The sequence below is a fragment of the Carassius auratus genome, chromosome 38, assembly GCF_003368295.1.
Source record: "Carassius auratus strain Wakin chromosome 38, ASM336829v1, whole genome shotgun sequence".
NCBI classification, from domain to species: Eukaryota; Metazoa; Chordata; class Actinopteri; order Cypriniformes; family Cyprinidae; genus Carassius; species Carassius auratus.
The window spans coordinates 20,137,570-20,165,100 of record NC_039280.1 but is presented as its reverse complement, the minus strand read 5'-3'; the positions used below and the strand labels follow the sequence as shown (position 1 = coordinate 20,165,100).

Here is a 27,531-nt window from a genome sequence, read left to right as displayed (position 1 = left end):
TCACTTTGTGTTTTTTGGAGTGTGAAATCTAAAGCATCTTCTCAGCCATAGGCTGGAGGGTCTATCCACAGTTATACCCACGATCCCACCAAGGTAATTACTGCCACGTGATCAGCATTGTGCACAGAAGTGTGCGGTGGAGGAGGGATGCTCAAGAACACAGAGCCCTCCCACAGTTGTCATGGAAACCGCATCTGTGGAACCACAGTCTCCTTGCTGAGGTGGTCTAAAAACAGACTCCAGGTTATTAGGTCATGTGAAGAACACGTGAGGCTCGGAGGCAAGGAACAAACCTGTCCATGGTATAGGTGTATTAAACAGAAACATACAGTAGATTCTCGAGCACAAAAGAAAGCGCAGGTTATACGGATGGAACACCCTCAGCTGATCTCCAGAGACTCGGAGTGTGTGGTGAGACAGATGTCTGAGGTGCCCTGGGCTCAAACAACCAACATTATTATTCTGAACACATCAGTCAGAAGATTATAACATCTGACACGTTAACTCTCTGTTAAACAGACACATAACATCACAAACCAATGAAAGAACACATTTTGAGGATTGCATTTATTCATTTGGTGTATGGTATCATACGGAAAGGTAGAATTGCTTTGGTAGAAATGCAGTTTTTTTTCTGTACAAAAGTGAACAGTAGTATTCATTCATAAAAATCACATTTAATAACAAGGCACTTTTTTACTCACAGTATATCCTCTATTAAGCATTTATCTGCCACACACAAAATAAAAATATCAAAAAAACCTTAGAAAAAAAAAAGTAAGGCTAGTAATAAATGCAGATATGACATATTCACCCTTAATATTACACAATGTTCATTTAAAATTATTATATTAAGACAAAAGAGCAAAGGTTTTAAGGTCACGGAGGACAGCGTGGCTTGGAGATCGAAGGGAAAAACAAACTTTTTTTTTTTTCGTATTTACTCTGCAGGTCTGGTCGTCAGATGAAATACTGGAGAGTTTAGCTCAAACAGGAGGTGAAACACTTAATAACAGCATCCCTGTGAAAACAAAAAAGACATTTATGCTTACAGCTGATGACTCGACAAACGTATGGATGGGGGGGGGGGTCACAGGCATAATCCAGAGAAACAGATGGATAATGAAAATACTGATTATGAAAACCAGACCTAATCCCAAATAAACTCACAGCTGCATGTTAATGCGCTTTATTACCTTAACATTCAATTTAATTCTTTGTTCTGAGGAGAAAAAAAAAAAACCTGGCTTGTTTTGAACGATTTCTTTTCTTTGTTGTAGTTAGACAGAGCTCTTGCATATTTTATTGTGTTTTGGCGGGAATCCATCGTATGACCAACCCCCTTGTGGAGTGAGGGTTATAGATTTTGATGACTGTAATGCACTATTTGGGGCAGTCGTTTTAGTGAAAGATTTTAGTAAAGATTTAGTAAAAGATTTGGTAACGCTTACAGTAAGGTTCCATTTGTTCATATTTGTCAATTGCATTAGTTAAGATAATAAAAAATAGCTCTAAAGCATTTATTAATCTTAATTTCAACATTTATAAATATTCAAATCAAAAATTGTATCGGTTTTTATTTCTGTTTCTAGGCACATTTCTTTGATCTTTTATGTATCAGATTTAAACTTCTGTTACAAGGACAGTAAGCAATTTCTGTAAAATGCTTAAATTAAAAATATAGACCACACACACACACACACACACACAACAATAATGGCTTTTTGCTCGAAAATGACGGTCCTGTCTTATTAGGACACAACAGCAAATGCATAATAAATATTAAGATGAAATTATTAGGCTGAAATATATATTTTAGTGACGTCGTTCAGTCCTGATATGGAGCTAAACGATGAGGTAACCATCACGGTCTCCAAGGCAACAGCAGAACAAGGTCACGGTGCCTTCCTCGCTTCAGCATCCACCCTTTTTCTTCTCTCCTCCGCCTCTGCCTCTATCACCCTCTCTAAATGTGTTGCTATGCAGACTTGGTCATGCTCAAAATTCACAGGAAGTGGAGGAGGCGTGAAAGCAGTCAAGGTTAAAAGAAAGAGCAGAGAATCAGAGAGAAAAAGAACGAGAGAATAGGGAGGGAGACTGACGAACGTCTGCAGATCTGTTACTCATCCCTCCTGCATTACACGCACCCACACAGCCGTGCGATCAGGAGACTGTTTAGAGCTTGGCCTTAAAAGCTCTGCACATACAGCACATAAATAAATGATGATTGACTCCCCGTGCTGTCTGATGAAATATTGGAGCAACGGAAGCCCTGGCTCTACAGCGCAGCGAGCGGATTTCCTTCACAAAAAATAAAATAGAAATAAAAGCTGAATAAGCCAGAGAGCAAAAAAACATTTGGGGCTAATACAAAAGTAGAGACATTAAGGGATTGTTTTTAGCATATTATTCCCACAAATATAAATGTGTTATATTGTTCCACATAAGTACTATACAGAGAAGGAGGGGTAGATATTAAGGCTGGGCAATAAACTTTATTTTCTTATTATTTCATTTATATATTCTTTACATGTTTTACTCAAAGGATCCATTATTTCAAGCAGGGATACAAGACCTTGAGCTGCATATTAGGGCTGGGCTGATGTGGCTAAACATATTTGTCAGGCTAATATTTTCAGTGTCAATATTTCGATCTCAAATGGTGAAAAAACAAAACAAAAAAAAAGTGGAAAAGTTTTGTTTACAGTCAGCAAGACATTTCACACAAACAAGGATTAAACTGAAAGTAAAAACATTTGCTATTACTTATTATTACACAAAAAATAATATATATATATATATATATATATATATATATATATATATATAATTAAACCTTTATTTTTATTACTTGAATTAACATTAACAAATAAAAACTGTAAAGCTTAACTTATTTGAATTTTATTTAAGTCGAAGTACTCAAATACCTAAAAAAATAATTTAATTGCTGTGAACCCACATCATGCATTCAAAAGATCTCTCCATGCAAGTGAAACAGACAAATGTTAGTCTTCAAAAACAAAAATCCATCAGAGAGGAACGTTAGGAGTGGCCAAACGAACAGTTTGGTACCATCTGAGAAAAAAAGGCGGCACTGGTGAGCTCAGCAACATACAAAGGCCTGGATGTCCATGGAGGACAACAGTGGTGGATGACTGGAGAGTCCTCTCCATGGTACAGAACAACCCTTTCACAACATCCAGCCAAGAGAAGAACACTCTCCAGGAGGTAAGTGTGTCACTGTCAAAGTCTACAATCACAAGAAGACTTCAGGGAGATCATGTGACCCTTCAAGTAAGGAGAAGGCATTGACCAAGTCATGATCCAAAGCATACAACATCATCTGTGAAACATGGTGGAGCAGTGTGATGGCATGAGCATGCATGGCTTCCAGTGATACTGGGTTACTGGTGTTTATTGATGACATGACAGAAGACAGAAGCACTGGAAGCATTCTGAAGTGTACAGGGATATCCCCTCTGCCCGGATTCAGTCAAAGGGAGCAAAGATGATTGGATGGTACTTCATAGTAGAAATAGACGATGATCCTAAACTTACAGCAAAAGCAATCCAGGAGCTTTTGAAAGTAATAAAAGAGGAATATTCTGCAATAGCCAAGTCATTCTCCTGACCTCAACCTGATTTAACAAGCCTTTTAATTGCTGAAGACAAAACTAAAGGCAGAAAGAACCAAAAGCAAACAATAACTGAAGTCAGCTGCAGTAAAGGCCTGGCAAAGCCACACAAAGGAGGAAACCCAGTCTTTGGTGATGTCCATGAGTTCAAGACTTATGTCAATCATTGCCTGCAAAGGATTCTCAACAAAATATTAATATTTATATATATAAGATTATATTTCTGTCAAATTACATTTGAAACTCTGAAAAAAAGGGGTGACTGACTGTGTATAAAGTTTAGTTGTCATTTCTAAGCATCTTATATTTTTTACAACCCATTGATTTAAAGCTTAAAGCCTGGACTTCAAATTCATCATGATGGTTTCATTTTAAATCTATTCTGGAGGTATACAGAGCTGAAAATATGAAAATTGTGTCAGTGTCCAAATATATATATGGACCTGACTGTATACATGACAGCAGCCAGTGCTCCTCACAGAAATTTTCTCAGGTTACGTATATATAACCATGGTTCCCTGAGAAGGGAACGAGACACTACGTCCTCTAGGGGAGGGACGCGAGTTGCCACACTAGTCTTCTGAGTCTGCGTCTGATCCTTAGATCGAGATGGGCCAGGACCCCTTTTTGGTCTGGGCTCAAACTTAGACCTTCGTGGTATGAAGAATTTGAAGGTAGCCAACACATCTTGGCTTCCTTAAACTTCTCGACCACCATCTCAACAGAAGTTTCAAAAAGCTCACAAGGGGAAACCAGCACATCAAGAAGAAAGCCTCTCTCTTTCAACCTGATATCCATCAGATTCACCTACAGATGTCTCTCTGTAACTACCATGGCTGCCAGGGATCTGCCAATGGTTACTTGCATGGAGTGCAAGGTCTGTGGTGCAGCGCAACTCAGCCAACTTATCAGGGGAAAGACCCTGACCTTTATCCAGGTCTTTAAGCAGATGAACCTGAATCACCACCATGGTGTGCGACGAGGCTGCAGCCTGACCTGCCATTCAAACGAGATGTATCCTGAAGGGGTTTGGACGGCAGGGAGGGAGCCTTAAGAGAAGATGACTCCACCATATAGAGATAGCAGGCCAGCATATAGTGTAATGATCTCATAACCATTATCACATATCCCCTCAATGATGGCATAACTAGTATGCTGAAATCTATGGATGCAAGACGAGAATGTATTTTTCTAAGCCTTTTTGTGGAGATCGGGAAGAAATGGAAGACTCACGGCTAGAAAGGAATAATTCTCATTCTTGAAAGCTGGTGGGGCTAAGGCTGAAAAGGAAACACTCGTTGAGGCATCACTTTCTTGGCCTGCTTCAATGGCAATTCAAGCCTCTCCGTGGCATGGCTGCATAAGCTCAAGCAGTTCATCATACACGAGGCAGGAGGATTGGGAGGACTCCGTCCTCATCTGACATCCCCTGCTCATCCTGGCTTTGAGCCAGCAAAGCATTAGCTGCTGGATCAGACCATCGTCGTCCAGCAGCTCACTCTAGTCCTTGATTGATGAGCGCGAAAGGGAAAGACCATTTTTTTAACTCATCAGCCAGGTCTATCTAAGATCCCCACAATCTCATTTTCCTCAGTGCCTCAGCAACCGAGGGTCCTGAACCATGGGGGCCAATGGCTGTCCCTCTTAGCCCGAAAAGAGAGACGAATGAGAGCGGAGTTTTTTCATAGAAAAAAAAAGCTCACACTGGCGCAAAAAAAAAAAAAAAAAAAAAAAAAAAAAAGATTGTGTGTCATAAGGTGTCAAATATTGAGGACACGGATCCACACACTTCTTAAACACCTTACTAGTGCTTGCCATGGTAAAGAAGAGAAACTGTTCTTACCGGAAATGCATGCTTCAAACTAAATATTCCTGAAGATGAAATAGAGGATGATGTGTATTCCCGGCACCCTTTTATACTGTGGCCCCTGTGTGTTTTTGTGGAGCACTGGCTGTTGACAGGGTCCTTGTGCAAACAAAAACCTGAATGGATTATTACAATTAATGGCCAAAATTTATGTTTGGAAATGTAAACTGATATTTCCTACTGACACTGCAGTAAAAGTAGTTGGTAAAAAATACTAGTGTTCTAATTATTTTGGCCATCACTGTACTTATCAAAAAAATGTTTTGAATCAACTGAAATCAATTATTCATCCATTTCAAAACTGTACAAGGAAATGATTAGAATTTATAATTTGCACCATGAAACACACACACAAATACAAAAATATTTGTAAAGATTATAAACATTGTTGTGATCCAAACTTTCATTATAGACCAAATAAATAAATCATGGCACTCTTTTTTGGATTTGTTTCACAGAACAAATTCATACAGAATTCAAACAAGATATGGATGAACGGTTTAAATCACTGTGTAAACATCTTAACACTCTCATACTGGAGAGACAAAGAACAGTGAATTTAATCTAATGACATGGACTTTGGATCTAATGACATGGACTTCCTAATGGCCAAATAAAAAGCGCATTAAAAGCATCACAATATTAGATTGCAGATATGCAGCATGCTCATGAAAAAAACATGTGCACAGCCCAATGTTCAAAACAGATCAGTGGGATAAACAGCTCATGCTAATCCAGCAAAAACACAATGAAATGAGCCCTAACCCATGATTCCCAGTCACCCATCAACAGCATTACTGAGCTTGTCAAAGTGTGCGGCTATTTCTAGGAAAACGATCATCAATGAAACAAGTGTGAGAGGGGCATCCAAAGATGAACTATCTACAGAAAAATGGAAAGATGAGTCAAGGGTTTGGTCTGCGAATGAAACTAAAGCAGCAGGTGGAATACAGAGGGAATCTTTGGCAAAGAACTGTTTTCTGAAGCAGGCAGGGCGTAAGTTTGGGGGGATGGGGCATCCTTGCTGTCAGAATCCATCAGAAACATGCACCATTACCTCTGTCAGGAAAGGAGGGGGTTGTCTGGTTCAGCAAGAGATGCTATATGTTACAAAGATTATTTTCTAGTTAGAAATCCAATGATGCTTGACATTCCAGTCGAAGCCCCTTGAATACTTTGTGTGTTGTAAGCTGTTTACGATGCCTTTTGTTTAGTTTCTAGTGTTACCACAGGCTATTTTTTACATTAATGTGTTGCACCACCCCTTTTCATGATTTCCACTTGCAATTTTCTACACCACATTTTTCTTCTTGTTGCTTTCTGTTGTAATTTACTCATTCTCATGGCATTCAATGGAACACAAAATAGGACATTTTGTAGAATTTCCATGGCTGCTCTTTTTTTTTATTCATTAATCACTGATAACCTTCCTCTCCACTGCAGTTACACTATTGTCCAAATACAAAATATTGGAGAGAGTTGTTTCTCCCGCACCTCGTACTCAGACTCAGCACCCACGCTGGATGCCATATTGAGTATAAAAGCCACGGTCACATTTAGGACGATAACTATATAGGATAATGATTAATATATAGTTCTAAAAATCATTCTCAATAATAAAGAATGTCCACACTACAAATATAAGGGCAAAGAGAAACAATATCTTTGGAATCATTTTCAACTGAAGAACGATACAAACATTGACATTCAATCAGAATCCATCCTGCGCTGAGATTAAACAGACGATATCATTCGCTGGTGTAGACTCTAATATCATTATCTCTATAGTTTCCGTTCTTGGTGCGAACGGTGCTTCATACTGTATGGTATGCCATAGAAGTTTCTTTTTAGGGTAGAACCGGTGATCTGTGACCCAGTTTGTTTGCTGGATTCCATGGCTACAATATGCTGTGTTTTCCACCATCTGGCATTTCAATTCGGTAAATTGGCAGTGGGTGGAGTCACACAGACCAAAATAAAAACAGACATTCCAACACGGAACGCGAATTTTAAAGAAGAATAACTGGCTATAGCATTGTTTTCTGAAAAAAAAAAAAAAAAAAAAAAAAAAAAGCACGTGACCTTGCCATGTTTTCTAAATATCCACAAACATATTATGGGATTTTTTTTCTTTAGTACAGTCAAAAAGGATGCCATACAGCCCCCCTAACAGTACGATTATTGTACTTTTATCGTCTTTTTTGGATCTTTTTGTGGCCTATTCACTCCATTGTATGAAAAAGAGCAGCACAAACATTTTTTTCTGAATTTCTTCTCTTAGTGCTCCACAGAAAAAAAAAGAAAAAAGAAAAAAAGTATTGAAAGTAAGCAAACCGTGACGGAATTAGTAGTTTGGATGAATTACTCTCTATTTATAGGGCTCCCTTTTAGAAGTCATGACATACATGCTTATAAAAAAGATTTATAAAGGATTGATATTAACTAAAATTGCCTATCCAAGATGTAACAAACTTTCAACAGGTAAGAGCATACATACTTTTAATCAGTCTCAGTATACTCTCAAAAAAAAAAAAAAAAAAGTAACTGTTGCGGTACCTTTTCTAAAGGTACACCTTTGTTCCTAAAAAGTTTCATTATTGGTACCGTAAAGGCACATATTAGTCCCTAAAAGCTACGTTAAATATACCTTTTGAAAGGTACTGTAGCACCCCAGTGACAGCTTTTTTCCTGAGTGTAGGTTGCCACAATAAAACTCAAAACAAGAAACAGATATGGATAAGCAAAATACCCTTTAAATGTCTTTATAAAGGTCTCAGATAAAGAACTTTACTGAGCTCAGGATTGCAGTGGATAAACAAGCAGCTGTCTGCATGGCACCGGGAGAGCGGCTCCAGCGGGGGATTAGTGCCATATGGTGAAGGCAAGCCCATGAGTAAATAACAACATGTTTTCATTCAGAGAATCAGCTCCCCATGTGTACACAACCCAATCCCACCCAGCAAACATGAACCGAGAGAGACGGTGTCACTGTCTGACACGCTGCCATTTGGAGACAAACTCCTAGCTTCCACCAAAGTTAACTGGTATTTAAACTGGTAAACTACAGTTTTAACTTTGGTGTTGCACATGACAGGTAGAGCCCACACAACCAAGGCCACACCATCAGACTTAACTAGCTGCAGGACTGCAATAACAGTGCAAATATTGTTTCTGTGTTTTACCTGTTGAACTTTTACAGTTGCCAGGCAACACTGCACACTTCAATGTGGTAAAATCTCTGGAATGAACTGCCTGTCATTGCCTTATTTTACAACATCGACATGGCTTATTAAATCATTTCTTCTGTGATATTTCATTTTCTGAATAATAACATTATTAAGTTAACAAAATGTTACTAAGGGTTTAAAAAAAAAAATGTAGGAAAAAAATCTAATCAATTTTGAAGAAGACATGTGAGGAGGTGTTTACTTACCGTGCAAATGGAATGTAGGAGATGCTGTACCTAAAAACACACAAACACACAGTGTTAATATCTAATGTCCCATTAAACGCTTGGCGGATTCAAAAACACAACAATCTGAAAATAAAGGAGTAAATCCATAAGTACGTCAGAGATGCCAGTTACAGCTTGCTTTTAAAGTAAAAGTAATGAAATGACGTAATAGTAGATGTGCTTTCCCTGCGAGTTCAAGTGTTCAGGCTTTTATGCTCACCAATGCTACATTTATTTGACCAACATTTGAGATAAAATAATAATAATTAAAAAAAAATAATAGTAATTAGAAATAAAAATATTATGTATTTCAGTAATATTTTGTAACATATAACAAATAAATGCCTTTACTGCCACTTTTGATAAATGTTGTGTATCCTAGTTAAATAAAATTACATTTAATTACATTTACATGCAAATAAATACAATCTATGCATTTATATATAAATTATATAAATACACTTATAAGACAGACACAAACACACACACACACACACACACACACAGACAGACAGACAGAATGTACAACAATACAAAGTATAACGAATATACAGTCTAAAATATATCCCAATATAAACCCCATGTTTCAGCTGATTAAACAACTAATTAGGGATTTCGTTACACACAACTGACTTCAACTGAAATGTGAATGCACTGACAGCTTCTCAGAAATGTCTAGCATCAGGGAATCCTCCCTACAGATTTCCCGGTATCCTCTTCATACATGCGGTAAAAGCGGTTGCCAGAGTGACTGCAGTCAGAGGAAGGCTGGCGGTGGTCTGTGTCACAGTGAGAAGGAAGAGAATGTCCTCACAGTGAAACTGACGGCAATTACACGGCCAATAAAATCTGGCCCATTGACGTGTGAAAAACTGGGCAGCCAGGAGCCCTCAAACGGCCATCCTCACACTCTCTCTCTCTCTCACACACACACACACACACACATACAGTGTTTGCTCTCTTCCTCTGACTCAGCATACAAGAAATGCTGTGTAAAATATAACAAAACCTTCAAAGCTTAAGGCCTATTGAAACTTTTCTTAAATGTTCAGGCATAGCTTTGTCAAAGCAACAGCCGAAGTTCGTTTTGAACATCTTTTCTAGTTCTAACAGAGGAAAACCATGTGGAATGCATATAAAGTAAAGAAATGTAGATTTAATATAGCAAATAAAAATCACTCCACAAACACAAAACATTCCTATCTCATCTCGAAGAGCTTGTTTCAGAGTAGTGAAGTGTAGATTCTCGTCCAACCGGTTCTGCACCTGTGCGCTACTCGTGGCCACGTGAAGGGTCCAGGACACGCTTAGAGGATCAGATTATTTCTGCTGCCCAGTTCCACCAGTGGCAAGGGAATACTGCACATCTGCCCATCTCTCTCTACCTATCATTCTTGGGTCATATAAGTCAAAGCGTGAACAAATATACGTTCAAATGGATGTGGTTGCTAGGGTAGTTTCTCTATTGTAGTTTCTAGATATGGCCCTCCTTCAGTATAGGTCTACGATTCTCTTTTTCACCTGCTTTAACATCCAGGAGATGAAAATAGTTTGATTGCTTAGAACAGAAATAGCACAAGCCACACATTTTAAATTTGGCTTAAACAGTCCTGAATGTCAGCAGAGACTAGGGTTGGGCGATGTCTACCAAATTGGTGCGATGTCTACAGTGAAATATAATGATGGACAAAGACATCGGTGGTGGGGCGGGATTAGGGCACTGGACGATGGCTTTGTCTATCGGCCCAACCCTAACGGAGACCATGTCAACTCGAAGTGCTCCAAAGACAGATCTCCACTACAGAATACGTAATCTAGAAGGGCATCAGGACTAGACCACGGGAACCAGATGAGTCCTCTGCACAATCTGACTTTAAGACAGTCTGGAATTAAACTGCTGGTTTCATCCTGCCAGAGGATAATGGCACGCTATTTCCCTGTTTAATACTATAAAGCTGCTTTGGCACAATCTGCATTGTAAAAAGCACTATATAAATTATGGTGACTTGCCTTGCTTAAGTTTAATAGTGTGTTGGGTTGGTTAAAATATCTAAACCTAAAGGTATGGTCACATTTTCTGCTATTTTGCAGAATTTGCAAGCAAAATCACATGGTTCACAGTTGTTCACATGGATTCACCGCAATCCAATTTTTGTTTTGTTTTTTGCCTGCAAATTAATTATAAAATGCTTGAATTTTTTCTTGTTAGTTTCTTATCAGAATGTCTAACTTTATTCTTAATGATCGATATCTTCCATCAGTTACACCTACAATATTCTACCTACAGTATATAATCACTGCTCTTATTAGTCACATCACTCATTCCCATCATGCTCCTATTTTTGGCCAACTTCCTCACCTTGCCAAGGACTCAACCACCTGCCTCTAAACCCGCGCAGCCAGACACTGGTGACAAATCGCATGCACGGTTTAATTAACAGGTAATCAGTCTACATTATTAGATGCTCTTGCAGCAGGGTTCCAGGGAAGATTTGTTTTAGGTACCCTGGGCACAGCACTGCAGAACATGCTCAGGTCTTTAGCTGCTAGCATGAATTAGCATTTGGCCTAGTAGTTCAATTCCAGGATAAGCTTCATGAAACACTCATACAGATACACAATATCACTTAAATCATGGTATCACAAGTACAATGAGACTTTATCTTTAGATGAAAAGTCAGAAGGCTAGGCTTAACTAAATTAAATGTGATTTGTACAGAATAAATTATAACTAAAACACTCATAAATATATTATTTCATAAACAGACTTTTGAAAGAACATAAATATATATATATTTTTAAATCAGAGAATCTGTAATTATAGGGGAGAAGATTTATTTTTTTCTTAACAATGTAGTAAAAAGAATCGTAAATTCCATACTTTCAATAAAGTTTTATCCACCCATTCTTGTAAAATGTTTTATTGAAACATCACTCATTCATTCACTTATTTAAAAAAAATTAATAAATAAATAATAACAATAACATTAATTATTAAATTAATTCAAGGTTTTGTCAAGCTGTTTTATTTTGAAAATCAAAACCTTTTCTTGTTACTTTCAATTACACTAAAAATACAAAAGTATACGAAGAACAAACAGAAACAAAAGAGATAAAAAAAAAATTATATATTTTTTTTGTTTGCTTCAAACAATAATAATTTTTTATTATCTGAAACTTATCTTATAAATATATATGTATATATATTTTTAATGATGATTGACAGCCTATAACTTACCATGTCATAGCCAAAAATTGCAAAATGCAGAAGATGATCGCCAGACCCTTTTTGTCCCACTGCAAGGCAACAAAGATATGTTTGTATGTAACATATAAAATATGTATAATATACATTCAAGTGAACAGTCAACCAAATATCAGAAATAAACCGGTTTAAAAAAGCTTACCCAAAACACTGCACATAATGTCAACACAAGGAATAGCTGGAGGGAAAGCAAACGCATCTTAACAAACCATGGCATAGAAACATATTTTTCATAAATGTTTATGTTTGTATATATGGAGAAACAATTATTCTATTAACAGCTGGTGAGATAAACAATCTGGGATTACTCCAGACAATGAGATATTAGGGAGTCAAACGCCTATTATTCTCTTTATAGTAATCCAGAGTAATTAAATAACTAGTTATATTTTGACTTGAATGAGAATGGCAATCATCAATAACATTATAAGAAGGTGCCAATCATAATTCTGCATAGAAATATGTAGCAATCCTTTGATAGTCTGGTTACAACAAGCTTCTTATTGCGTTGTGATGGAGCAAGTGTGAACAGATTCAGACCCAAAAGAGATTATATGTGAAAGTGTCACACAGTGATTTTTCTGGATTACAACAACAGTCCTTTGAATCTCTTAATGCCTCGTAGTCCCTTTAAGAGCCTCCAGATTTGTGACTGTAAAAGGCTGAAGCATTCCTTCTGCCCTGCTAGCCTGTATGCATGTGCATATCTGTAATATCCCATGCTAACTGTTGCCTATGTAGCTAAGCTAGTTTCATCTTCTCATATAACTCAACAGTGTCTTTCTTGGATTGTTATTTTCTTAAATGCACTTGGTTTGACATTTTGTATCTAATATAATGACAAGGTAAAAAGAACATCTAATAAGGAGAATATCTAATAAGAATGAGTCAACTGTTCTGCTACAAGGTTTAATTCGCCTTTCCAAAATGTCTTTTCTCATTAGTTCTCCAGTGGTGACGCAGTGTGGCGGGCCAGAGGCTTTCTTACCAGCATTATAATAGTGGCTATGAGCCTGGTGGGCTCGAACATTCGCTTCAGCTGTTTGAATGGGCCCATCAGGAAACAGGTGCTGTGAAGAATAGACACACAGAATGAGCTAAATTCACAAGGCATATGTACCCATCACTCACAGTAAACACCAAAAGGTGCTCATTAGGTGCATTAATCAGTCATTAAGCAGCCAATAATCACTTAGGAAAACAAAATGTTGAAGAAATTCCCACTTTCATGCATTTTCTCCAAACTTATTTCTATACAGATGTCAACTGTAAGTAAAATACTAAAATACTATAAAGTATGCAACAAAGTTGTATGTAGTGTAACATGTAAACCGAAAACATTCTACGATATTTCTTTAATATACATGTATGTCTGATAACCGAATCCTTTTGCATGTGATGGCTCACATGATGAAAGAATGTTCAGAAGTTGATAAGATTCAACTGAGATTTAATGCATCAAGTTGGCTCATAAAGTAATGTGCATTGAGTTATTGTGAAAATTGTTGGCAGTTGTACTTTTTTATGCACTTAATTGTACTCTCCAAAACGTGCTTCTTGCGTATATTAATAAGAAATTCAAATCTGATGCGAACAAGTAATTCATTGTTGATAACATACTTGACTAACTGGGGCCCAGGTCAGGAAGCAGACAGACTATTAAACCGACCATCTGCTAGCTGCCTCACGTCACAGAGGTCAGTTAATTCTCAGCACATAGAGACCCCTTCACCTAGATATCACACTATAGAAACGGTGTCTGTTCCCCGAACTAGAAAATACAAAATAAAAAAAACGTCCAAACCAAGTTAAGATTAACAATTTGATTGATGTTCAACAAATAAAAAACAGATGCAATATGGATAAACAAATGATAAAGATTGGCTTATTGAATATCAGATCCATTTCTACAAAAACACTTTTTGTAAATAATATGATTACTGATCATAATTTAGATGTGCTCTGTTTGACAGAAACCTGGCTAAAACCTGATGATTACATTATTTAAAATGAGTCCACCCCCCAAGATTACGGTTATAAACATGAGCCGCAAAGGGGGAGGTGTTGCTTCAATTTATAACAACGGGATTTCTCAGATGGCAGGCTTCAAGTATAAGTCGTTTGAAGTAATGGTGCTTCATATAACATTATCCAGAGAAACAAATGTTAATGATAAAAACCCCAGATATTTATTCAATACAGAGGCTAAATTAACGAAACATAAAGCCTCAACAAGTGTTGACCTTTCGCAACACCACAGCAGTAATGACTTTATGAACTACTTTACTTCTAAAATCGATACTATTAGAGATAAAATTGTAACCATTCAGCCGTCAGCTACAGTATCGCATCAGACAGTGCACTATAGACCCCCTGAGGAACAGTTCCACTCATTCTCTACCATAGGAGAGGAAGAATTGTATAAACTTGTTAAATCATCAAAACCAACAACATGTATGTTAGACCCTATACCATCTAAGCTCCTAAAAGAGGTGCTTCCAGAAGTCATAGGTCCTCTTCTGACTATTTTTAAGTATCATAGTACTAAGACTGCTCTCCTTAGAGTTACAAATGACCTGCTCTTATCATCTGATCATGGTTGTATCTCTCTATTAATTCTATTGGATCTTAGTGCTGCGTTTGACACAAAAGACCACAACATTCTTTTGCATAGACTTGAACACCTTGTTGGCATTAATGGAAGTGCAATAGCATGGTTTAAATCGTACTTATATGACCGCCATCAGTTCGTAGCAGTGAATGAAGAGGTATCATATCGATGACAAGTGCAGTATGGAGTACCTCAAGGCTCAGTACTAGGGCCGCTAATCTTCACGCTTTATATGTTACCCTTGGGAGATATCATCAGGAACATGGTGTTAGCTTTCACTGTTATGCTGATGATACTCAGATCTATATTTCAGCCCGGTTAAACACACCAATTTGAAAAACTAATAGAATGCATAGTCGATATAAACAACTGGATGACGAGTAATTTCTTATTGCTAAATTCTGAAAAAAACAGAGGTGTTATTTACAGGGCCTAAAAACTCTGCATGTAATAATCTAGAACACTGTCTAAGACTTGATGGCTGCTGCTCTGTCAATTATTCGTCATCATTTAGGAACCTAGGTGTGCTACTTGATCGCAATCTTTCCTTAGAAAGCCACGTTTCTAGCATTTGTAAAACTGCATTTTTCCATCTCAAAAATATATCTACATTACGGCCTATGCCCTCATTGTCAAATGCAGAAATGTTAATCAATGCATTTATGAACTCAAGGTTAGATTATTGTAATGCTTTGGGTGGTTGTTCTGCATGCTTAGTAAACAAACTACAGCTAGTCCAAAATGCAGCAGCAAGAGTTCTTACTAGAACCAGGAAGTATGACCATATTAGCCCAGTCCTGTCCACACTGCACTGGCTCCCTATCAAAGATTGTATAGCTGATGTACTTGCTACATCAAAAGAAGAATGGCAGCTACGCTAATATTTGTCTGTTTCTCTCTTGTTCTGAGGTCACCGTAGCCTCCAGATCCAGTCTGTATCCAGATCAGAGAGTCACTGCAGTCACCCGGATCCAGTACGTATCCAGACCAGATGGTGGATCAGCACCTACAGAGGACCTCTACATCCCTGAAAGACAGCGGAGACCAGGACAACTAGAGCCCCAGATACAGATCCCCTGTAAAGACCTTGTCTCAGAGGACCACCAGGACAAGACCAAAGGAAACAGATGATTCTTCTGCACAATCTGACTTTGCTGCAGCCTGGAATTGAACTACTGGTTTCGTCTGGTCAGAGGAGAACTGACCCCCCAACTGAGCCTGGTTTCTCCCAAGGTTTTATTCTCCATTCTGTCACCGATGGAGTTTCGGTTCCTTGCCACCATCGCCTCTGACTTGCTTAGTTGGGGTCACTTCATCTACAGCGATATCACTGACAAATAAATGCACAGACACTATTTAAACTGAACAGAGATGATATCACTGAATTCAATGATGAACTGCCTTTAACTGTCATTTTGCATTATTGACACAATGTTTTCCTAATGAATGTTGTTCAGTTGCTTTGACACAATGCATTTTGTTTAAAGCGCTATATAAATAAAGGTGACTTGGCTTGCCTTGTTCAGAGATCTGAACCTACTGTTTTGAGAAAAAAATTAAATCAAGAAAAAGTGATTTAGGAAAACTATAAACATGAGAAATAATGATGTTTAATCATTTAATCATTACTTATTTATTTGAATCAGATGTTTGAATATTAGTCTAATCACTGAAATAGAGTTCAGACCATTACAAAGATCTCTCAATGAAGGATCATCTGATGTCTAGGAAACGAAACAGACAAATTGAAACCAGTAGTGTAGCCAGAAAAGAGACTCTGGGTGTGCAAATGAAAATCTGGGTGTGCCACATTTATTGTCAGATTATTGTGCAAAGTTATGGGATAGTATTTTTGTCGCACTGCTTCCATCCAACCATACTCCTATTGGTAATTTGCAGGTCATGTCAAAATGTAGTTATGTAAATGTAATAATTTTCTTCCAAATACGATAATTGTTAACTTCTGGTACGATACTTGGACATTTCCAATCTGGCAACATCCTTATCAGGTGTAACGTTAAGGCCTTGTTAAGGCCAAACTATCTGTTTATATCATAGACTGCTGGGATCACAGTCAGCTGCTGTTTGCTGATTGGTTGGCAATTTTATCACAAATTTATCATGAATATTGCAATGCTCTTGGTAGAAGCTACACATTTTAAATCTCCCGAATTCACAAAAGCAAAACTGAATTGATTTTCACTTGAGTGATTTGAAGTCACCAAAGGCACCAATTAGCATAATTCCTAAATCTATATAACTTTTTTTATTATTAATTTATGATGCGAGACATCGGCCAAATCAGTTAGTATCACAATGGGGAAGAAGGACTCCAGACTCACTGAGAGTAGATGGTCTGTGCTCAGGTCCCAAGGGGCTGAACCCATCTCCCCTGCATTACTCAAGGAACCTTAACCAGGACATTCATTAGATCATAGAAACACTAATGCATGAGCCAGCCATGATGTCATTCTCTCTCCTACGAGAGCAGGCATCGAGGGCGGATATAATCTGACATTTTCAAACGCTGCCTAACCGTCTACAGAAGAAAAGAGGGCTTGCTTGTCCACTACCGTATGAATTACTTCAAGCTACATGCCAAAAACAAAGACTGAGAAATGAACAATCTGAATTCACAAGTCAAGAATATGCTCAGATAATTTTTCAAAAGAAATAAGAAATAATATTTATCTTCAAGAAAATAAAACCGGTTTTTAGGATTTTTTTACAAAAATTGAGTGCACACACACACCAAAAATCTGTTCCTAATACAAAACACCCAAAACAACTCAAACATCATTCTCATTACTATATTGCAAAAAAGAAAATGCTATTTTGTAAAATTATCACCAGGTCTTCTAAATGTAAATGCAGAGTAGTAAATAAACAGCATGATCTACATCAGGGGTGGGGAACGTTGATCCTGGAGGGCCTGTGTCCCTGCAGAGTTTGACTCCAACCCTAATCAAACACACCTGAACAAGCTAATCAAGGTCTTCAAGATACAGGTAGATTTTTTTTTTTTTCAGGGTTGGAGCTAAACTCTGCAGGGACACAAGCCCTCCAGGATCAATGTTCACCACCCCTGATCTACATCATCTCTTCAGTCTGGGTCATGGCCTTTAAATGAGGTTTCCTGATGCTAGTACCAACTACGGTTGCAGTGACTTTGTCAAGTAAGAAATGTTCTTGGATCAACATCTTTTGATGATCCTGGATCAACATTATTATCCAAAAATATAAACTTAACCCAATCCCTGCCCCTAAACCTAACCCTACCCATAATGTATTTTTTAAATAGGTTGGAAATGATGGCTGATTAACAAGAGTGTAGAAGAACCGAACCCTGATTTTAAGCCTAAAGCAGATATTTCTTGAAAAGTTATATCTCGATTGTAATTGGTTGATTAGAATGTTGTTCCAGGATTGACAAGGATATTGATCCAGGAACATATTGTACTTGGTAAAATCACACTCACCCACCTACTACAATGTCATGCCAGTAGATTTCCAAACTGCTACCATGCCCAGAACCAATGTTGTGTATTCAAAGCAGGTAACCCAGACAGCATGACCCTTCACTCTAAAGACTTCACCTCTGTAGCTCTGTCAGGACAAGTCTGTGATTAAGGACAGCGTCTGGTTACTGATCAAACCTGCTCAGATCTTTACTGAAGTGGCCAAATGGCTCAGTTTAATGATTTCTCATAGGCTTGAGTTCTTCAAAGTAAAAATCTATCTCTGGATATGCAAAGGTGCAGTCTGGCAGAATTCTTCTGGGTCACTTTTCCATCTCACTGCCCTGGTTACTAACTGGGTCTCTTCCTGGTTCCTGCATCACGAATGGAAATAAGTGACTGCAATGTCATGCTTTCCTGGACTTTTAGCTACATTACGCTTCATTTACAACCAAAAAATGTCAGGTAGTAAGTATTTTATCCCAAAATCAAAGGGGGAAAAATACATTTTATGTAGAAGATTTTTTTTATTTTATTATTATTATTCATGACATTAAAGGGGTCATATGATGTTGGTAAAAATATATATTTTCTTACGGATTTGGTGTGATGAAATTTGTTTACGCGGTTTAAGGTAAAAAAAACACAAAAAAAAAACACATTATTTTCCACATACTGTACATTTTTGTTTCTCTTCTATGCCCCACCTTTCTGAAATGCACAGTTTTTTTTACAAAGCTCAATGGTCTGAAAACAGAGGTGTGTTCTGGTTGGCTAGCTAACCAGTGTGTTGTGATTGGCCGAATGCCTCAAACGAGTGATGGAAATGTTACTCCCCTTGTCATACTGTGATGTGTCAGAACACTGGCACGGCAAGAAAAAAAAAAACTATATAATCCATTATAAACGAGCCATTGGTTGCATCCAGTGGAGACATAATTAAGGATTATAATGACTTATACTGTTTTTTTACGTATTGCGTTGCAAATATAAAACTGCATTTTTGATCGGAGAAATGACAAACAACAAGCTCTACTTCTAGTCCTCGCACCCCAAAGCTCTGCATATTTTAAATGTCTCTCTGTTAACAAACTTTGGCCCATATTCACAAAACATCTTAAGGCTAAAAGTAGTTCCTAACTTGCAGATTTAGGAGAAAATCTTAAAAATAGTGGGCGTGTCAGTCCTAAATTTAGGACTAAGAGTATTTCTAGCTCCTAAATCTGTGATATGAACATTTAAGAAACATTTGACCATAATGAGCTTTTAAAAAGTTATTGGCTTTGGTTTAGAGGTTATCCCAACTCCAAATGTTTTATTATATCCTTAATATTTACAGTAGCTGTTGTCGTGTCCAGTTTGAATTTCTTTTATGTTTGCATGTCTTACTATCAGCCATGGTTATTCTTCTTATTAAAAGGCTGTTGCGATCATTTGCTCTTAAAATACTTTCATTTTTGGTCATACAGATAAAATTAATGCATCAATGTTGCAGACTTCATCTCTTAAACCAAAAACAGAAAGAACTAGTGCATTCCAAATAATAAACAATAAACAATAAATTACAATGTTACAATAAATTGTAATGTGGTGTTTTTCCCTATCAAATTCATAATTATTATGTACTTGCCTGTGCGCTGTTGCAAGCCTTTTTTGTGTGCTCTTGAGTGCTTATTAGGCTATTTAGACAATTAAAGGCTCATTATTATGATTTATATGGTTTATTAATAAAATTGCGACTAACAGTCGACTAATGCTTAAAATGAACTACTTCTTGTCGACGAGAAATATCTTTAGTCGAGGGCAGCCCTAATGCATATTGACTAATTGTTTATGAGAAGCATACAAATAAGAGGCTGACAATTAGCTGAATATAAAGTCTACTTGTTTAATTATAAACACTTTGCCTGCATTTTAAAATCTTTATTTGAATGTGGCAACATAATATTGCACTCTACAATATTTCTATGAATAAATCTCTGACAGAAACTATCAGCCAATCACTGTGTGCATAGTTAGTAAGCATGCAGACATCATGCATAGCAACGAGATCAACCCCGCCCTTACTTTTAGTTTAAGACTTCTGTCTATTTCTTACTAAAATATTATGAATATGAATAGGTTTTAAGCAACTCTTAGCTAAAATCTTTTACTGCTATTTTGGAGAACTCTTAGTGGTAAGATTTCTCTTGTTTTGTGAATACAGGCCCAGATTCAGATAATCTGCTCATTAGAAGTAAGCTCTGTACATGAACTGTGTTCCCATTGACATGGTCCCTACACAGTGTTCATTGCTCCCTACTTCCGGAGCAGGGAAAATCTACTGAAGTTTACCTCACTTTGGAAAATTCATTCACAGATTTGTGCTGCGTAACGTTTTCACACTTGGACACGTGTGACATCATATAGCTCTGTAAATAAATACAATTCAAATTCACATTTCACACACTTCAGTGCACTTTGATTGGATTGAATATCCAGTGATGTAAACTTTGCAGGGCATTTCCGTTTGAATAGAACAAACGTCTAAAGTGATAAGAGAAACATACAAAATGTGCAGAGCAGGGGGGCGCGAGGACTGGAATTGAGAACAGCTGCTCTACACTGCTCAAAACTCACGTTTGAATCATCAATTGCTAATCCTTTACATATGTAAAAGTACTTACAGACTGAGAGTCAGAACAGCAGCACTGTAGTCTTCTCTCCCAGGATCAGAGAAAAGTCCTCCATGAAATGCGCTGCACACATCTGTATTGTATATTTCAATTGAACTATTCTGGAACAGTGTTGTAAATACAACTTAAGCACTGAGTTCTAGTTGTGTCCTCTTTTGGAAGGCCAAACAAAGTAGTTTTGCTTTCACAATGAAATCGCGTCTCCACGACATGAAAGTAACAGCTAGTTTCTTTGCGTGAACATTTGGGTGGCATTATGCAAATCTACCCACATCATGACGTGGACACATGGGGGCATGTTTAAACGAGGAGGGTTTTAGGAAGGCGTGGACGAGTCTTAACTTTTATAAAGAATATCTCTTTGGGTTTGAGACTTTAGTCTTTTCAATTTTACAGATTTTCTTCATGCACCAAGAGCTTATAACACTCCAAAAAGAAAGGAAAACTTGAAATCGCATCATATGACCCCTTAAAAATGCTGACAGCGGCCATGGTGTGAACCACGACCAGCAGGAATAATCTGGCCTGGATTAATTTTGGCTATTGTTCATTCTCAAAGTGTAACTAAGGGTCAGGGATAAATCAAGCAAAAAGACCTGGTTTCTTCTTTCTTAGTGCTTTATATCTTTCCTTTTGGAAAGTTACCAAGACCTATCACTAAACACTGACAAATGAATCATCAATTTATTCAATCCTAGACCATGTAAAGACAATTCAATCGTGCATTTCAAATATTGTATTGATTACTGAGAACATTCAGTCTGCTGGTGATTTCAGAGAACCAGACAGACCCGTTTCAATCTTTGAGAACAGAACATCTTGCCACATGGCAACCCAAAGACACTGTAAATTGAGGAGAACAAACTTTGATGCCCTACTTAAAAGACAATGCGTGCCTATGGGAGCAAGAGAACATCTTTGAAGGGAACTTACAAGACTTTGAAAACTTGAAAAAGAGTGTTATATTGCCATCCTCTGAGCTGGTGCATTGACAAAGCAAAAAGTTATGAAACCACACCAAATAGATGGGTTTTAGAGGACTAATCCTCTTCATGCAATCATGCCTTCAGGCATGAACAATTTCCTGATGTCGAGGTCAATATTAAACATTGATATTAAGGGTGAGGGGCAGTTAATTTTGTTCTTCTGCTCACAGAATATGAAAATTTTTTTATATATATATATATATATATATATATATATATATATGTATATATATGTATGTATATATATATATATACATACACATACATACATACATATATATATATATATATATATATATATATAAAACAGAGCTATCAGGGGAGAAGAGCCTTGGTGAGAGAGGTAAAGAAGAACCCAAAGATGATGGCTGAGCTCCAGAAATGCAGTAGGGAGATGGGAGAAAGTTGTAGAAAGTCAACCATCACTGCAGCTCTCCACCAGTCGGGCTTTATGGCAGAGTGGCCCGACGGAAGCCTCTCCTCAGTGCAAGACACATGAAAGCCCCCATGGAGTTTGCTAAAAAACACCTGAAGCATTCTCTGGTCTGATGACACCAAGATAGAACTTTTGGCCTTAGTTCTAAGCGTTATGTGTGGAGAAAACCAGGCACTGCTCATCACCTGTCCAATACAGTCCCAACAGTGAAGAATGGTGGTGGCAGTACAGGGATATCCTGGACGGAAACCTTCTCCAGAGGGCTCAGGACCTCAGACTGGGCCGAAGGGTCACCTTCCAACAAGACAATGACCCTTAGCACACAGCTAAAATAACGACGCAGTGGCTTCACAACAACTCCGTGACTGTTCTCGAATGCCCCAGCCAGAGCCCTGACTAAAACCCAATTGAGCATCTCTGGAGAGATCTGAAAGTGGCTGTCCACCAACGTTTACCAGCCAACCTGACAGAACTGGAGGATTTTCAAGGAGGAACGGCAGAGGATCCCCAAATCCAGGTGTGAAAAACTTGTTTCATCTTTCCCAAAAAGACTCATGGCCTTTATTAGATCAAAAGGGTGCTTCTACTAAATACTGAGCAAAGGGTCTGAATACTTAGGACCATGTGATATTTCAGTTTTTCTTTTTTAATAAATGTGCAAAAATGACAACAATTCTGTTTTTTTTTTCCTGTCAATATGGGGTGCAGTGTGTAAATTAATGAGAAAAAAAATTAACTTAAAATTACTTTAGCAAATGGCTGCAATAGAAGAAAGAGTGAAAATGTAAGGGGGTCTGAATACTTTCCGTACCCAATGTATATATAATTCTATTATGTAGCAAATGTCAGCTGACTGCTGTTGTTGTTGTTGTTTTTCATTGCAAAAAATGTTTTTACTGCATACATGCAGGAAAAACAAGTATATCAGGTTTCTAGTTTTAGCAAAAAACATATAATCAATAGGTTGACCAGTTTGAGACTACATGTTGTAGTCACTGATAAATGTATATTAAATCAAAGAAAACGTGATTGCTTCAATAATTGTGTTAGCTGGGTCGATAGTTTGAGCCTGCATGACGTCCAGGCAATAACACTAATATTTTATATCTGCAAAATGTTCTTTTGACTAATTATTGATTTTATGTTTGATAACATTATGTAGCAAACTTAATAATATTCACAATAAAAATGTAGGATTTGTGCCTCTTACCGGTTACATATAGAAATTTAATGTCAAAACTATAAAGCACTTAATATACAGTAAATCTAATCACACATCCAGAATAATGACACTGAATCAACATTTATGAGACTGTTCGATTGCATGCATGCCCAACACCAAGCCATAATTACACTTACCTTGAAATTGCTGCAATATTTCCAAGCGTGTAGAATACAGCAAACAACTTAACACCAACTTTGGGCAAGAAGAGGAGTCCAGTTCCCTGTTTCAGAAGATGTAATAAGACTTGTAAGTACATTTTCAAATATTTCTCTGAAACAACGTGTCTGTGCTAAAAGAAACCCAGTTTGATTAATCCACTAACAGACTCAAAGTTTGAACATGAACAAATTAAGCAGCCCTGCCACCTAGTGGTGTTACAAAGCTTTTCCGTGCATAAAATATACAGTGGCCCCAAATAGTGTACTTATTGTACTTTATTTGATATGGGGGAAGTCGTGGCCTAATGGTTAGAGAGTTTGACTCCTAACCCTAAGGTTGTGGGTTTGAGTCTCAGGCAGACAATACCATGACTCAAATGCCCCCAGGCACCACAGCAAAAATGATGCACACTGCTCCAGGTGTGTGTTCACAGTGTGTGTGTGTGTGTGTGTGCACTTTGGATGGGTTAAATGCAGAGCACGAATTCTGAGTATGGGTCACCATTCTTGGCTGTATGTCACTTTCACTTTCACTTTCACATTTTAAACTGAATGTTGTCGCACACGATAACAAAAATATAAAGTGGTATGCTAAATGGAGCTCGAGTTTTTATTACAACCCGTCCAGAAATTGGTGTCAATGTGATTCTTAGTAGATTTCTAATATACACAGATGTTATAGTTTTTAAAAACTCCTCCCTGGCATGATGTACATCAGAATACATGCATAGTGTACGCTTGCTGCTGTAAGTGTTATCAGTAATGTGCTGTCACACCAACTGAAGGCAATTTGCAGGGGGAAGAAGAACAGGGTTAGGCACCCAATTCACACATTTGTTATCATGGTTTCACATGTGTTGCACTGCAAAAAGCGATGGGGTTTTGCTATCAATTACCTTTTTTTTTGTAAAAAACACAAAAATCGAACCTGTTATTCAAACTTCTCAATTAAACTGTGCATATGCGTTGCATGGTAAGCGCTTATGTGACATGCAATAATCTATGGTGCTTAGTAGCATTTCATAATTTTTAAATGAACTCGAGTATGAATGAGATTTATGGGGAAGATAAGCCTATTAGTCTAAATAATAACATCTCGAGGGTGAGAAATTCAATTAAGTTTTGGGTGGACCAAACACATCATGAACATTTAGGGGACCTCTTTTTTTGTAAGGGGTATATCTTTTCATTTAAAAGACTAAAAATCGCAGTGATGTTTTTATTTTAAAGGAATTAAACAAATCAATGATTTAAATGATTTAGGGAAATAAATAAAAAGAAAAGAAAGAACTATAAAAGAACATATTTAAGACATTTTGTAATACATTTTTAACTCTCTACAAATACTATTTTTATTTTAAAATGTGTACTCATTCGATCTCATTTGTATGAATAATAAAAATAGAAAAAACCTCTGTCTCATCACGTTCAACTGAAAGATAGGAATGACTTAAAAGACTATGGTTTAATTTTAACACTCTGAAATGTTCCTCTTACCCCGCACTCTTTTTCTCTGGTAAAAACAAATAAATGGGTTGGAATTTGCACAGTTTCTGTGAGCAGTAAAGCACGCCTTCTCGATTTGATTGACCATCTTAATCATTTTGACATTACTGATGAGTGCAAACACACACACACACACACACATATACATGTGTGTGTGTGTGTGTGTGTGTGTGTGTGTGTATATATATATATATATATATATATATATATGTGTGTGTGCATATGTATGTATGTATCTATAAGTGTGTGTCAAATATCTAAAATTAGGGTGATAATTTGGCCTTCATAAATGTCAAGTTAAAGTAAAATGTAAAATATTGTCAAACATCAAATTAAAGAAAACATTTTGGTCATTTCTTATAATTGAGTGGTACTTGTCTCTATGGTACAGTAGTTATGGGGTTAACTATTCCTTAAAGAGTAACGTAACAACAGATGACTAAGTGTCTTAGAAATAAACTAGGCTGCAAATTGTTGGACAGATAAAACCTTACTGGGAAATAATGAGGAAAGTTAACTCACGAGTATTGAGCACAGGACCCCTCCAGCGAAACAAATGATAAACCACTTCACCCGTGTGCCGAAACTGAGTGATGTGCTGTCCATGATCTACAGAGAACAATTACAGGATGTCACATGGTTCATAATGCCCCATGAATACCAAGAGTTCATGCTTTTAACTTGCTAATGACTGTATCTGATTCATTAAAAGGGCTCTGACGTATATATATTTGCACAGACCCACAGGAACAAGAACAAGACAGGAAGAAAATGGACTACGGTTCATGCTTTTCCCTATAAAACTTCACATGACAACCATACATGCATCACATCATAAACTGTTAAGATTAACAGAATTAGTGTACATAACTAAACAAAACACATCACAGCAGCACTGTAGAGCTCACAGTTTGATTTTAAAGCATGATGAATCTTAAAGGGATCACATAAAATGTGATACCTCATAATATTAACCCTACAGTAAAACATGGTGTAAATGGAAAAACAAGTAAGGTCTGCAACAGTGTTTCAAGCCCAGATTCAGACTTTTCAGATTGGCTTGCAGAAACTAAATAACATCCGGAGGTCATGACCTTACCTCACATGATCCTTCCCCTCAGGAAGCATGAAAAATCAGCAATGTTAACAAATATCATTAACACATAAAAATTATATGCAAATAAACAGAAGAAAGACTAAATTGAATATCAGCACGGTTAAAAATGAGCAACACTACACTGACTAAAAAGTTCCATGGTAATACTATGGTTTGTGATATGACACTAACATGATGTTTGACATTAACACTGTCATGACTGTCATTAAATAACATAGTATTTTTGAAGGACACTGGAGTACCATGCTGTATAAATATGGTATACTTCTATTACCTTGGAATTAACTTCTGCTACATCTAGCCTACTGTATCATAGCACTTTTGTAAAAACTGAAAGTAAAACATCACAAGGGAATGTCCTATCAATTACAGACGAAGACACATTGCAAAATAAACACACGTTCTCCTTATACCTGTGATGTAAGTCCCACTTCTTCATTATCGTCTCCTCCACTTAATACACGGCGCAACTTGTCCATCGCAGCTCGTCGGGTGAAACAGTGCTCAGTTGATATTATTTGACACTTCCTCGAAGTTCAGCATTGACACACAACCGTGTTCCGATAAGCCCCGCCCTTCATCTTACCGACGAACGCAATGGTTGGACGTTCTAAAATGATTGACCTCTAAACTGACCAATCGTAGAAAGATTTTAAAACTCGATAGCCAATCCTGACGTAGGAGGCGGGCTTTGCGAATATGTCGGTGTGACGTGATACTGTTTTAAAGTGCCAGTGCCAGTCAAAAAACTATGATGTCACCTTGTAGGCAAAAACCCAGAAGCGTGTTAGCATTTTAGCACTTTTGGGTCCATCCTCCCAGAGACAGTGGGTTTTCTGAATGGGAGTTTGGTTAAATCCCCTAAAATAAGGTCTGTGATTCACTGTCAAGATACTTTCACGTTTTATTCTACGACGTAACATACAAGTTACACACCACTTTTTGTAAACATTTTTTACATTTTTTACATTTTAGCTAACAATTTGCTAAATGTGACTACAGGCCCTGTCGGAGACTTTGAACGTCATCACTAAGTTTATAAGTTTACAGTATTTTCCAATCGTAGTGTTTAATTTATAGTACAATTAATTGCAGAATCAACCAGTTAATAGCCTTTTCTGCATTGTATATTGTTGTT

General features: G+C 37.3%; 1 protein-coding gene across 1 annotated transcript; it reads right to left on the bottom strand.

The window, feature by feature from the left end:
- Window positions 1-552: 552 nt before the first annotated feature.
- On the bottom strand, window positions 553-26,963 carry LOC113057327 (vesicle transport protein SFT2A-like). Its single transcript, XM_026224677.1, has 8 exons — window positions 26,807-26,963; window positions 25,799-25,885; window positions 23,747-23,832; window positions 13,210-13,291; window positions 12,364-12,399; window positions 12,195-12,253; window positions 8,936-8,965; window positions 553-1,021 (listed from the first exon to the last, which is right to left on the bottom strand). The coding sequence occupies exons 1-8, from the start codon at window positions 26,870-26,872 to the stop codon at window positions 982-984; spliced, it is 486 nt and encodes a 161-aa protein (XP_026080462.1). The 5' UTR covers window positions 26,873-26,963; the 3' UTR covers window positions 553-981.
- Between the last annotated feature and the right edge of the window lie 568 nt (window positions 26,964-27,531).

Bases quoted from the DNA above. Each gene is read 5' to 3' on its own strand.
- LOC113057327 (XM_026224677.1), bottom strand. From the start codon at position 26,872: ATGGACAAGTTGCGCCGTGTATTAAGTGGAGGAGACGATAATGAAGAA. The intron at 25,886-26,806 runs GTATAAGGAGAA...TGTTCTCTGTAG, and splicing joins AAGTGGGACTTACATCACAG to ATCATGGACAGCACATCACT. The intron at 12,400-13,209 runs GTAAGAAAGCCT...CTTTCCCTCCAG, and splicing joins TAGCCACTATTATAATGCTG to CTATTCCTTGTGTTGACATT.